This window comes from Python bivittatus, unplaced genomic scaffold, assembly GCF_059951505.1.
Source record: "Python bivittatus isolate LINGU-HERP-01145 unplaced genomic scaffold, Pbiv_v1 ctg000080_np1212, whole genome shotgun sequence".
NCBI lineage: Eukaryota > Metazoa > Chordata > Lepidosauria > Squamata > Pythonidae > Python > Python bivittatus.
In genome coordinates this window covers 53,533,503-53,547,812 of record NW_028277035.1, presented here as the reverse complement: position 1 = coordinate 53,547,812, position 14,310 = coordinate 53,533,503, and the positions used below count along the sequence as shown (strand labels likewise).

Sequence of the window (14,310 nt, the reverse complement as noted above, 5' to 3'; positions counted from 1 at the left end):
TATACGAACCAATTGCCATTTTATACCTAGTATGTAAAAATAATTCTCAGACCTCACTATAAACAATCTCAAATTGATATTCGAGCATCCTTAATATCTCTATAATGAGAAACAACAGAACAGAAATAACAGAATAAAATGAGGAAAACGTGTCTATTTGTATCTTTACAAAGAAAAATCTATTCACAAACAGAAAACCTTACAAATTTTAAAAAGCAATAATTGATGATATAACGAAACCATACAGTTCTTCATCCCTTTTAACACTTATAAAAGAGAAAAAGAGAAACATTCATAGATCTATATTTTCCTTAAAAAAGAAGAGAAAAATCTTTCAGACTCCAGGTTAGATCATTCAAACAAAGATTTCAAACGAAACATGATGCAGGCGGCACAATTAAGTTAAGAATCAGGAATATAAGGGACTTGTTAGTTTATACAGACATCATATCTTTCCAATAGTTCTACATCCCATTTTGTGTTCAGTCTGGGTCAGCATGTGAATATCATTAATGTGGACACTAATTTTTGCAGTTATATTCTCTTTTTCAAATCTGATGAATCATCAGGAATATAGATTTCAACACTTTACCATAAATAACAGCACCGCGGTAATATGTCATCAAGTTTAAGTGCGTGAAACGTTATGTATTGAACATATGCTGAAATTTTTAAAAAATTGCAAAAGAAAACAGGTAGATAATATGTAAAATGGCAGAGATTAGAGACGTGCAAAAGCTGCCATTCCAAGCACCACAGAAGTCCAGCTGCTCCAAGGTTGGCCTGACATTACAAACTGCTTTTAGTTTGGAGGATTAACTTCCAGTAAACTGCTGGACCATCCCAGAACAGCCAAATCAATGTGGTCTGGAAAAGGAGCAGAATATTCTGGAATTCTCCAGAATGTTCTATTTCTGGAGTAAAAGGTTTTACACACTGGTAGTACGAATGGCACTCCTTTGGTGGATCAATTTGAGCTGCATTCTCTAAATGATATATCCCTACAGGTTTTAGAAAAGTTACAATAGCAAAGTTAAAGAACTCTATTAAAGTGAAATTACACTGCATAACAAAAATTACATCTAATTTCCCATGGGCTCAATGAAGAAATTGATTTTCTTCCCCATTATGAGATTACCGTGTTTAAGTCTCAAAATTGAACTAACAAACACGAAATCATGATTCTATGAATGAAAACTAAAACTGCACCAGTCTTCTTTATACTTCTCACTTGTGTTTACCTTTCCTCCCCTATAACCCCAAAGATATATTAAGTACTAACTCCAGGCCTAGTACCCTTTACGGTATATCTGTTGTTTATGATTTCTGAGTCAGAGCTGGCATCTTTTTCTACTGTACCACAGATCAAAGGTTAGGTGGGTAAAAAGACCATCTTGTGTCGCTGCTGAAATGAATGGAAAGGGGAACAAGCAATAATCGACCTGCTATGCCTTTTCTGCCCAGACCAGAGAAGGGAAAGAGAGGTTGTTACTCTGAACTGCTGCTGGGCTTTAGAAAGCCACAAGCCAACTGGGAAATGACCTGTTCTTGGGAAAAGTAGGAAAGAGGGGCTGGAGTGATGTAACATTTTCATGTTCTTTGACATGAAGGAAAGAATTGGATAATAAAAATCCTTAACAGGATTGAGGTTTGTCTCAATGTGTGAAAGAGAGGTCAACTGTGATTGTGCACAACAGAGCCAGTCCCTTCCTTTGAGACTTCCACAGTGCAACCCTGCCTTAGAGAGGGCTATTTCTGAGGAGGTGACTGAGTCTCTCTGCCACCACTCTGCAAAATCGGATACTGTCTACTGCTTACGTGACACACGCAGATCACTGGTCTTTGAGTCACTGAATAAGTCTCCCGGATGAGATGAGATGAGATGATGCATAGCCCTAAAACTTATTGGACTAAGTGGTCTTCCCAGAGGCTCAGCCATTAATAAAACATGGAAAGAAAAGGAGGATAGCGTCAACAAAAAAAAAAAAAAAAATCAAGGCTGATGGAATGAGTCATGCTGAACTCAGAAAAGAGAAGGAAAAAAGGAAGAAAATCTATACTGCCGGGAATGGAAAGTGCAATGCACACACTTAACTGCCTCTTTTAATCATTTAAAATAGATTAAAATAACCGGAGAGTTAGAAGGGAAAAAAATCAAATTTCCCCACCACCATTCATGGACAGACAGTTAAACATAAAACAGTAGATTAATGACATTTCTGAATTTGCACACTTCAAGTTAATCATTTGTTTCTTTTCAGTATGTTTATATTTCCCAGCTCAATCGTAACTTCTCGTGGTTTAACACACACACACATACACACACATATACATCTATATAGCCACCCACCCAATCAGCTAACTTACTAAACCCTGAATGTATGTACACTCAGAAGAAAAACATTTTCAACAACATGCAGAAAGGTAGAAGTGAGGGTGCCAAGAGGATTGATTTTTATTATGTGCCATCAAGTCAGGTTCAACTCTATACCCCCCTAAAATCACATAGGGATGAGATCCTCAACATCCTGTCCCTATCCATATTCAAGAACCAGGCAGTCTCCACCCTAAGGTATTTGAAGCTAAACTATGTAGGGTTTTACAGGTCAACAGCAGCACTTTGAATTGGACATGAAAGCTTACCGGCAGCCAGTGTAGCAACCGCAGAACAGGTGTAAATGAAACATTTCCACTGACTGCCAGTAAGCTTCCAGGGATGAAACTAGAGGATGATCTCCACCAGCAGTTTCATACAGATGTTAAAGAGTAGTGCATAGAATGCTGAGCCCTAGATACACCATGCTGGAAAATTAATCAGTTCCACCATTCCTCCCACACCACTGACTGAAATTTTTCACTAAGGCTGGAGTAGAACTACTATAAAATAATGCCTCCAACTCCTAATTCTCATAGGTGGTCTGAGATACTATGGTTGATGTTATCAAGAGCTGTTAAGAGATCTAATAAGACAAAAATGAGTGCCCTCCCATCATCAGGGTCTCACCATATGTAGGTCATCCACCAGAGCAACACATTCTCAATCCAGACTGAATCCTGATCAGAAATGACCTAGATAAGCCACTTCATCTAAAATTCTCTGGAGATGAGCTCCTACCAACACCACTACAACCTTTTCCCAAAAAGGATGCTGGAGACAGGACGACAGTTCTTAAATAAGACTGAAGAGACAGCTTTTTCAAGAGAAAGTGCTCCAGCACCTTTTTTAAGACTGGTAGTCCTAAAAAGACATCTCTCTCAAATAAACATTTATCAGTCAGGCTTTTTCTGTTGCAGCACTTGCTCTCTGGAACACCATACCCCCAAGATTAGATTGGCTCTGACCCTCTTGGCCTTTCACAAAGCACAAAGGCCTGGATGTACTCCAGGGCATGGAGATCAGGCAGTTAAATGGCCCATGAGATGTTATTGTTACTGTTGAGTGTTTACTGAGATTATTGTAGGTTTTTATGCTTTTCCTGCTATTGTTTTTTTGTACTGTTCTTGGTGTATTGTTAGCTACCTAGAGTAGCATTTGTGAGATGGGTAGCCATATAAATTCAGTAAATAAACAAATAGCTTTTCTACACGAAGGCAATTTCTATATCATGGCCTTTTCTTAACACATGCCTTAATTTGTCTGGTTCTCCTATTTCATTTGTACTTTTCTGCATAACAATCCTTATCGTGAGAGCAAATAATATGGTGGATATATGTATAATGATGGATAATGAAAATGAACTTGATTAGAGATGCCAAGCAGGAATATGTTTAACTTCCATTTATCATCCAGTATACAGGTTTTTCTGCTCTTTGGACTCATAGTAGTAGTGACACGAAACATTTTTCACTAACAGCACCTGTCGGTGTTCTACCGTTCAACAGTAGGTAGGTATTATTTATTTTATTCTTTCTATATCTGTAATTATTGTCATCCATCTGAAACTTGGACAAAGCAAGATAAAAGGACTGTACAACACACTGGACTTGAACAACATACCAAAATTTTGGTATAACACACCAAAATTTCCTCCAGAATGGCTCTGCAGCTTTAAGGAACAGAGATATGCTATGTGGATTCCCCTGCGCAGTAAGAAGAACATTTGGTTCACCTATTTTTGCACTACAAAACCTTAACCAATAATCTTTCATCTTGATTTTAAGTCCCCTTCTGCACTGAGACCCTGTGTAGTGTGGTGGTTAAGGGGTTAGTCTAGGTCCTGGGATACCCAGATTCAAGTCCAACTTCAGTCACAGGAAACTCATTGGGTTAATCTCCCTCAGCCCAGCTGACTTTGTAAGACTGCTGTTGCATGAATAAAACAAAGGGAGAACTTCAGATAAGTGCCTCTGAGTTCATGGAGAAAAGTCAGGATACTAATCTAACAAACTGAATAATAAATTGCTTCTTCATAAAGAGCAGCATTTCAGCATGCTTGAAAATAATATTTTCATTCTGGCAAAACCAGACAATTGACAGTATACACTGACACTTCATTCTAAATGTAATATTATCATCCAGTGAAGAATGTATTTCATAGAGATATAATGCTTGGATAGTATTTTATATAACAGGTGATATTCTACATATAAGGCTGTAATCCCATAGTTGTTGACAAATGACACATTTTCTGCTTGTTTTGTCTGAAAGATCTATCTCCCCCTCCCTCCGTCACCTTGTCTTGTTAACTAAGTGGTGCAGAGTCCATACGGGATACCTATTCAACCATATTTCAAATCTGTTCTCATGGATATTTTACCTAATTGGTTGTGCAAAATTTACATGTGACTGAAGTTCGTTTGGGACAAAAATCTTTCCTGACAATTCTGAATGTGACCTGTCAATGAAATTGACAGTGACACATGCCAAGGGGGACATCTTCTTTTGTTTCATAAAACCATTCCAACAACAGAAGGCATTCGCTGTCAATATCATCTAGCCAAATCTAATTGGATATGAGTTTCTATGATGTCATCATGTTTCCTAATGGCACATTAGGCAAGTCGCTGTCTTTCCTGCGCAGTTTGGGCAACTGCACTAAGCGGAATGGTACCAGTGTAATTCTCAGGATTCCCGTAAATATCCTAGATACTGTGTTGTAGTGATCCAACTCAGATTTAGTTGTATTTCAAATCACCACTCTCTTTCAGTGCAATCTACTTCACATGACTGTTGTGAGAGGGAAATTCAAGGAGAGAGTACAGTAATACCTCAGTTCACAAACGCTTCTGTTCACGAACAATTTGGTTCATGAACAGCACTGTTCGCAAAATTTTGCTTCTGTTCGCGAACTCCGCATCAGGTGACGAACAGGATCCGCGGCCATTTTCCCTGCTGTGACACGTGGTCGTGGATTCCTGTAGGGAGGGGGACTCTCCCTCCAAACAATAACCACCTCCCCACCCGCCTTCCTGTCCTCCATGCCAGAAGTCGCGTCAAGCAAGGTTAGTGTTCTCTCTCTTCATACTGTACTGTACTGTACTTTGTTTCATATTTTTGTGGTTTTAAAAAAAAATACATATGGTTCAGAACGGATTAACCGTAATTACATTGAACCTTATGGGAAAATTTGATTCGGTTGGCAACCAAAATCGGTTGGCAGCCACATTCGTAGGGGTCAGAACAGATTAACCGTATTTACATTGAACCTTATGGGAAAATTTGATTCAGTTCACGACCAATTCAGTTCGCGACCAGAGTTGTGGAACGAATTAAGTTCGTGAACCGAGGTACCACTGTACTATGTATACCATGGGGAACTGTCGGAGAAATGGATATCAACCTAGTGAAGAGTAATTCATACAAGACAACTGAAAGTTCAGTACAAATATTATGTTATTATTGCTGTTGTGTTCTCTAACTGGCTTGGGTCCTACAAAACGTTTTCTGGACTATGTACACACAGAAGAATGCAGAAGGCAACTTCTTTCATCTCTTGAAATTCATTTTTTAATTCAAAAATTAATCCTTGCACTCAGAAAAAAAGTAGACACTGAATTTAGTGGGGCTTATCCCCTGGTAAATTACAGAATGCATGTGATATATATTGATATAGATATAGATATAGATATAGATATAGATATAGATATAGATATAGATATAGATATAGATATAGATATAGATATAGATATAGATATAGATACACAAAGGAAAGAAAGGACATACCAGTGCCTTCTGCTCAAGCTGTTGGATATTACATCATCCCACCAAATGTTTAAAAATAGGTGAGGTTTCTAAGTACCAACCAAAGTTCCCCAAACCAGTATCGATTCCTTTTCTTACAGCCTTTTGTTGTCGAAAATAATCCTACTTACCAGAATCTTTGTAGTATAAGCACTGTTGATGGCAATTGCATTAACCAGAAAATCCAGAGTTTTGGCTGGAACAGAATCTGGGTCAGGGATCTCTTTGTAATGGACATCCCCAACATAGGCTTGCACTACTGTCATTCGGTTAGTTGTTAATGTCCCTGTTTTATCAGAGCAGATGGCTGTAGCATTTCCCATAGTCTCGCATGCATCTAAATGACGGACCAGATTGTTATCTTTCATCATTTTCTGAAAGGAAAAAGTAATAGATAAAGATAAATAAGTATTTTATTCTAATAGAATGCATAATCATTTAAAAATAATTTAAATACATAAAATAAAACTTAAAACTTAATGCATTAATATTCCTCAAATTATATTTATTCTTGGTAAGAGTTATATATGCTTGGGTACACAAGATTCATTTTCATTCACTTCCTGAAACTGTGAAATTAATATGACTTATATATAGGCCAAGATGCTTTTGAAACTTTTCAAGAATATGAGGCAAAGAATTCTACAATAAAAACAAAGACATAAAGTGTCCACTTATTCATTGCCATAAAGTGCCAATAAATAAATATAGTACATAAATCACAATTCTTTTATTCTTTCTAGCAAATAGTAGTCTTCACTAGTATATTAATTTTATGTTAATGGATTTCCAATGAAAATTGTTCCTTTACCAACATTATTAATTTAAAAACCTTTCTCCAACCTAGTACTCTAGCGATGCACTGGAACTAAGGATGTGCAGCCCCCAACAAATATTAGTAAAAATGATGAACGTGACACAGAAAGAAAAGGAAAGGGTGCCCCTATCAGCTGTATTCAGTGAGAAGGTTCTAATGGAGAAATGCTGCACAACTGGAGAAGATTGAGAGTAAGAACCAGAAAGGCAAGAGCAAGCCACTGAGGAATAAAAATGGGAAATTAGGTAAGAATTAGTAAACCGATTAGATTTTAAATGGGACTTCTTGCAAAGTCACATTAACCACAGAATGGTCTTTTGTCCAATCCACTCCCTGAAAGTCCAAATTGATGAACATTAGATCAGATGGCAACAATTTTAATAGTATAACTGTATTATGTAAAGGAGTGCTTCCTCTTATCTGTGTTGGATCTCCTTGCATTCATTTCAGAGAATGACCCTGAATTCTAACATTGCCAGGGAAGGAGAAAAATTCATCTCTATCCACATCTTCCATATTATGCCTTATTTTATGTATCTCTGTTGGGTGGCATCCAGAGAAAGCCCCAGATGATATTGTTCTACCAATAGAGGTGAATATATGTAGCTCAGGGTTGAATGGTGGAGTCCTTGGGGTTCTCTGAGCTTGGTTCTTTTCTTGCAAATGTTTCATTACCCGGCTAGGTAACATCTTCAGTGCTAAAATGGGATGGGGTTTGCTCTCTATTTATGTGCTGTGGCCTGCCTTGCCAGTGCTGGTAAGGGTGGTTTGGTTTTGTTTTTTTGGTTTTTTGGTTTTGCTCCTCTGGTAGTTCTTTGATTGGCATATGTTTGCTGCTTGATTGTGTGCCTGGTGGTAACCTTTGCTTATCTGGGTGATGATTGCTGGTGATGATTGCTGGTGATTAATTGCTGGTGAGGCAATCTTCTGGTCTTTTGTCTCTTTTGAATAGTATGTAGATGTTGTTAATTGCTGCCTTGTCTGAATACCAGGCTTCCAAGAATTCTCTTGCATATTTGGATTTAGCTTGGTCTAAAATGCTGACAGTTTCCCAGTTAAAACTATGGTTGAGTCTGTCCATGTGTTGTGAGATTAAGGAGTTTTCATCATGTCTTCTGACTGCTAGTTGGTGCTTGTGGAGGCACTCTGCTAGCCTGTCTGTCCTACGTAATGTTTGTTACAGTCCTTACACTGTATGTTGTAGATGACTCCTGCTTTTTCTTCTTGGGCTACTGGGTCTTTTGGTTTACTTAGGGTGTTTTGGAGTGATTTTGTTGGTTTATGTGCTACAGAGATGCCATATGGTTGTAATAGTCTGTTGGTGGTTTCTGGGACGTTTCTGAGGTATGGCAGTGTGATCCTTTTCATACCTTGTGTCAGTTGTGTTGCAGTAGGTTGAGTGGTCAGGCACTTTTTGATAAAATTACGTGGATATCCATTTTGTTGGAAGATGTATAGGTGGTCTTTTTCTTTTTTCTGTTGTTCTAGGTTGCTGCAATGTGTTTGTGCTTGCTTGAATAATGTTCTTACACAGCTCCTCTTGTGGGAGGTTGGGTTGTTACTTTGGTAATGGAGTACTTGATTGGTGTGGGTTGTCTTCCAATGAACTTGGGTTTCTAATTTCCTGTTCTTTCCTCTGCTGATCATTGTGGTGTTCTTTTTTGTACTTTAACCAGCTCTAGTATCATTTTTGAGTGCACAACCAAAACTGTACACAGTATTCCAATTATTCTCTCATATAATTTTACATAATGGCACTAATGCATTGTCAGTTCTATTTTCAATTCTTTTCTTATGAATTCCAAGTGAGGAATCTATTTTTAAAGCAGCCTGGGTTGATTTTTTATCTCACTTTTCAGTATGATTTTAGATTCACTGAATTGTAAAGTTAGGATTTCTAGAGCTAACAGAATGTTGATACCAGTACAGGGATTAAATAATATTTCAAAGGTTTTGCTCACAGACCTGAGAACCTGCTTATGTCAAACTACTTAGCAAAGATGAATCAAATAGGGTATGGGAATGAATAGAGACAGCAGCTGGTATAATATTAATTTAGCAGGTTGTTCTTTAAAGAAAAAAAGTCCCAGATCAGAAGCTACAGTACCTTTGGAGGTTTTTCTGCTGTCTTTTAATATACAGTGCAAATACTAAGATTCTACTCTTATTTTTTAATGGGATATGCACAGGCAACAGGCACTCAATGGAAATCATCATCATCATCATCATCATCATCATCATCTGCCTATCCCAGGTCCTTGGGAAGGACTCGATAAGTGGATAAAAATGCCAAATGTAGTCTAAATATCTGGCTGACTATGAGACCAACCATGGTAATATATGCCAGCAACTCTACATCATATGTTTCCTGCCATGCATTGTAAAGCACCTCATTGCATCATAGAGTTGGAAGGGGTCACTGATCCAACCATCTGCTCAGTGATGGCTGGGGAATTCTGGGAGTTGAAGTTCACATATCCTACAGTTGCCAAGGTTGAGAAACAGTGCACTAGAGCATCTCTGACAGATGATCATCCAGCTTCTATTTGAAGACTTCTAGTGAAGGAGAACTCACTATTTATTTGTTATTTATTTATTATTTCAATTTATATGGTCACCCATCTCAGATTCATGAGTCTGGGTGGCTAAGGGCAGTTAAAAACACCATTAAACAACAATAGAAATAATATATACATAATTGACAGCCAAGGTAAAACAAAAACAACCAGCAACAAATCAATACAGCCATTGCACAGGCTCTGCCACATATCTGGATTCCCAAGGATACAACCATTCCTTTAAGGCCTTATGGGAAGCCAGCAGGGCCAGGGCCAACCTAATCTCTGGGGGAGTGATGTCTAAAAGGTGGGTGCTGTGACAGTAAAGGTTCTCTTTCTGGGCCCCACTAGATGGCACTTCCTATTAGAAAGGAGCCAGAGTGTGCCTTTCTTGGCAGACCTAATGGGATGGATAGGCATAATTGGGGAGAGATGCTCCCTTAAACAACCTGGCCCCATACCTTGAAGGGCTTTATAGGTATCTACCAGCACCTTGAATTGAACCTGTAAGCATACTGGCAACTGACACAGCTTGTAGAACAGAGATGTAACCTGTGCTGATCAAGGAGTGCGCATAACTGCCTAGGCTGCTGCATTCTGTGTCAGCTGCAGCTTCTGGAGGCTGTTCAAGGGCAGCCCCATGTAAAGTGTATTGCAATAATCCATTTGGGAGGTGACCAAGGCATGAGCGACCATGAACAGAGCCCTCCTGTCCAGGAACAGACACATCTGGAACTGTATGAGACTATCTGGATCACTGGCTAACAGCTCGTACAGATAGGGAGTTCCTTTTGATGCATAGCTTGAATCCCCTTCCTTGCCATTTTAACCCAATGATTCTGGTCCTGTCCCTGGGCCAATAATTCCACTCCCTCTTCTGTGTGACAATCCTTCAGATAATTGAAGACTATACTGCCTCTCAGCCAATTTTTCTGTAGGCCAAAGATATCCAGATCCTTTAACCATCCTCATGTTGCTTGGTTTCTAGACCTTTCACTACCTTGGTAGTCCTCCTCTGAACTTGCTCTAATTTGTCGCTGTTCTTTTTGAACTGTGGAGCCCAGAATGGACATAGTACTCCAAAGAAGATCTCACCAGGGTACAATCAGGCACAATTACTTCCCTTGAGCTAGACTTTATGCTTCTGTTAATGCTCCCTAAGAGCATTTTTAATAGCTGCATTATACTGCTGGCTCATGTTTAACTTATGGTCAACATGGTCACCCAGATCCCTTTCATATGTACTATTGCCAAGCTGGATTTTGATCATCCTATACTTGTGCCTTACATGTTTCTTTTCTAGAAGTTTTACATTTTTGCTTATTAATCATTTCACCAGGTTAAGCCTATGTAATCTTTCTGAATCTTCTTTTTGGGTGATCATTTGGCCAATTGTGGATCTACCTAACAGTAGCATGATCTAGCCCACATGTGACATTTTATTAAGGAGAATATCATAAGTCACTCAGTCACAGACTTTATTGAGGTCCAGGTAGAATATGTCTGCAGTATTTCCTTGACCTCCTAAATTAATAAGTTTAGTCCGGCACAACTTGTTTGTGACTAATCCATGCTCGTGCCTGTTAAATGTAGCACGTTTATCCATGCTCACGGACATGTTGCTTGATAATCTGTTTGAGGACCTTGCCTAGTATAGACCTCAAGTTCACAGGTCTGTCATTTCCTGACTCTTCCTCCTTTCCCAATTCTGAAGGCTTGGAAGAACATCCCAGGAGATGGCATTGGCCTAGGAAAGTACATGCTGCATCCATGAGGTCACCAGGGAGCTGAGCTAGGCTGATATTTTGCCTTTTATCTTTTAAAAAATAGAGTTATAAGAAGAGTCAGAGTCAAAAATAGAGTCAGAGAAAAAGAGTCACTTTATGTGAGATGGGCGGCTATATAAATATGATAAATAAAAATAAACAAACAAACAAACAAACAAACCAAGGCACCTGCCAAGCAAAGATAAGCAACTAAGTTCATGATACTCTGAAAAATTATCTTAAGAATAAAACAGACAGATCATACATTGAATTACCTTTCTCTATGATCAATGTATGCATATCATATATATGTCAGGGAAACCCACACTAAGTCAGAGAATTCTCTCCAAGTCATTGTTATTACCAACAATCTCTTAATTTTTTACTTAGCGCTGAGGGTTGTGTCAGCTGCCCCTTTTTCTCCCCTATTCACTCAACTACATCTTTACAACAAGAGCATCAAATTAAACCATCGTCGTATATTGTGATACTGAAAGTTGTTTTTTTTAAAAAAAAAAACTCTTTAAAAAGCCTCTTTCATTCTGTGCTCCACCAACTTCTTTCATGGCCAGGAACTGGGCTGTGAAACTGGCCTAGTACTGACTTCTCCTCCCAAGAAAAAATTAGCCTGGAAAACAAACTGAAAGGTTTGGCCTTAGAATCTATGAAGCAGAATTTGCTCCATTTTCTGAATACATCATAAACATCAAGCAAACACTGGCCATTGTGGCATTTTTTGTGAAATAAAATGCATCAGAGAAAAGGAGACACTCCAGCATTCAACACAAATTGCCCTCCCTCCCCCCTCCCCCCAAAAACTCAGTAGGAGCTCCAGTAACCAGTTAATGGCAATGATGGGTAACAGAAAAGTGCTTATCACCATAGCAAGTACACACAGCTTCACTAATAACATTAAATATCTTAGCTCTGTAAGTAGGTAATGTACAACACCACCTCATTCTCCTAATAAAAAACACTTCTTTGCCCTTAAATATTTAAGACTAGCTCCTGTTCCAACCAAATACACTAGTACAGTTTATCATTTATTTGAATTATAATTTAATTTGCTGACAAAATACCAATGTTTGAAAAAGGTTTCCTGGCAAATAAAATTATCCTGAAAGAATTGTGCTTAAAGGTTTGTTTTTGTTTTTTTTAATTTTTATATTGGTTTTAAGACTGCTACTTACTTTTACAGAATAAGCAAGGGAGATGGTAACTGCGAGTGGAAGTCCTTCTGGGACAGCAACTACAAGCACAGTCACACCAATAATGAAGAACTTGACAAAATACTGAACATATACGGGTGTGCATTCAGGCAGCCATGGCTTCTTGTTGACAACAAAGTTTTCAATAGTAAAGTATAATACTAAAATGATGACAGTGATTGCTGACATTACCAAACCTGGAACAGACAAATATATCTTTTATTGTAGAAGTAATTTTTTGTGTATGACATAAAAATCATCTTTTCACAAAGAAAATCAGCTCTTTCACACATTACATCAGAATAGAACATTCCCAGTCTAAGACATATGGAGGACATCAGATTGGAGGATTCCAAGTAATTCACTTGTCTTTCTTTGGGGCATTAGAAGCCACAAGTGTTTAATGCTTTAGTATAAAATGGTCCCACCGATGCTATAACGATTTTGTTTTATTCTTACAGGGGAAATGGAAACAGAAAGAGAAGGTTCTAGAGCAAGGATTATGGAGAGGGTTATAAAGGGTTATAAAACAGAAGAAAAAGGAAGGCAAGGAAGGTGAAGTCAGTTATGTACTGACTTCAGGTATCAGGAGTTTCTAGGGTTAAGGATGAAGTTTGAAATAGCCATCAGTTAGTAATTTCAGTTAAGAAAAGAATTATCAGATATATTGGCTTAGAAGCTAAGAGCTCTTGAAGCAGTTCAGAGCAGGAAGTTTTTTCCATTCCTCCTCTCTTTCTGAACTCTCCCAAAAATTTGTGGAGGGGTGGGGGGAGAAGCACCAGGAAGTGGAATGGACACAGGGAATTATTCAGAAGAAAAGAGGATGAGGAACTTCCCTTCTTTGACCTTTCTTCAATTACCTTAGGATTCAGGCCACAGCTTTCAAATCACAGTGAATGCTTTTTGGTGATCCAATTCTCACATTCTTAACAATGATGTATTAGTAAATGCTGAAATGCCATGAGATTTGTATGTGTATACTGTAGGTGACCCGCCTTCCTTCTCCCAACACTTTACATTAAATTGCCAATGGCCTGCAGCTCTACATGTGTCACTTTGCCTGTGCCCATTCTAACTATGCCTTAGTCTTCTGAATGTATCTCAAACAGGTTACATTCTAAGCACTACACTATGCATAAATAAACAGTCTGATATGAAAAGAAGATAACTGGTTCTTATCTATTCACTATCAGAATGTTAACCATCTTACAGCACCTTCCGTCTTTGTAATTTAATCATAAACACATTTTTCAACAAAGCATGTAATTAGCTTGTATATTTATATTCAAAATATTAGAAGTGACACACAAACTACTAAATTTAAACTGATTACTCTAGCCAGTTTTGAAAAGAGAACATTGCTTGATATACAGATCTAAGGGTCACTGAAACATTTGTCATAACATCAGCAAGAATTTAGGAATAAATGTTTATCACAGCTAGCATAGTCCAGAATCTTAAATATTCTCTTCCACTATATACAGTTGGGTACAGTGTCACCTTAAAAGTGCATAGTAACTAAAATTTAAGAACTCTGATACATACAGAGTTCAATACACAACTGAACAAATCAAACATAGGTACTGAGGTTTCCGTGCTGCCTTTGAGATTTTTATTATTTCTTTGAATTAAGTTTTATTTAACAGTGGGGATTGTGTAAAACATTTCATATTTGAACTGCTTTGAATTTGAAACAACCCATTTTGAACTCAAAAGGGATGTTACAAATCTGGGACATTTTGCAGATCCCTGCTATGGTCCAATTGTCTGTTTGACCCAC

The 14,310-nt window shown here is 38.1% G+C and overlaps 1 protein-coding gene across 6 annotated transcripts in view; it reads right to left on the bottom strand.

Moving 5' to 3' along the window:
- The window catches only part of ATP2B2 (ATPase plasma membrane Ca2+ transporting 2), a 141,925-nt gene that overhangs the window by 44,064 nt on the left and 83,551 nt on the right, over positions 1-14,310 (bottom strand). For all 6 annotated transcript variants that reach the window (XM_088134107.1, XM_025164224.2, XM_025164225.2 and 3 more), the window contains exons 9-10: positions 12,513-12,727; positions 6,313-6,555 (exon numbers count right to left, since the gene is read on the bottom strand). In XM_088134107.1, the coding sequence (XP_087990233.1) occupies positions 6,313-6,555; positions 12,513-12,727 (458 nt within the window). The remainder of the gene's footprint in view (positions 1-6,312; positions 6,556-12,512; positions 12,728-14,310) is intronic.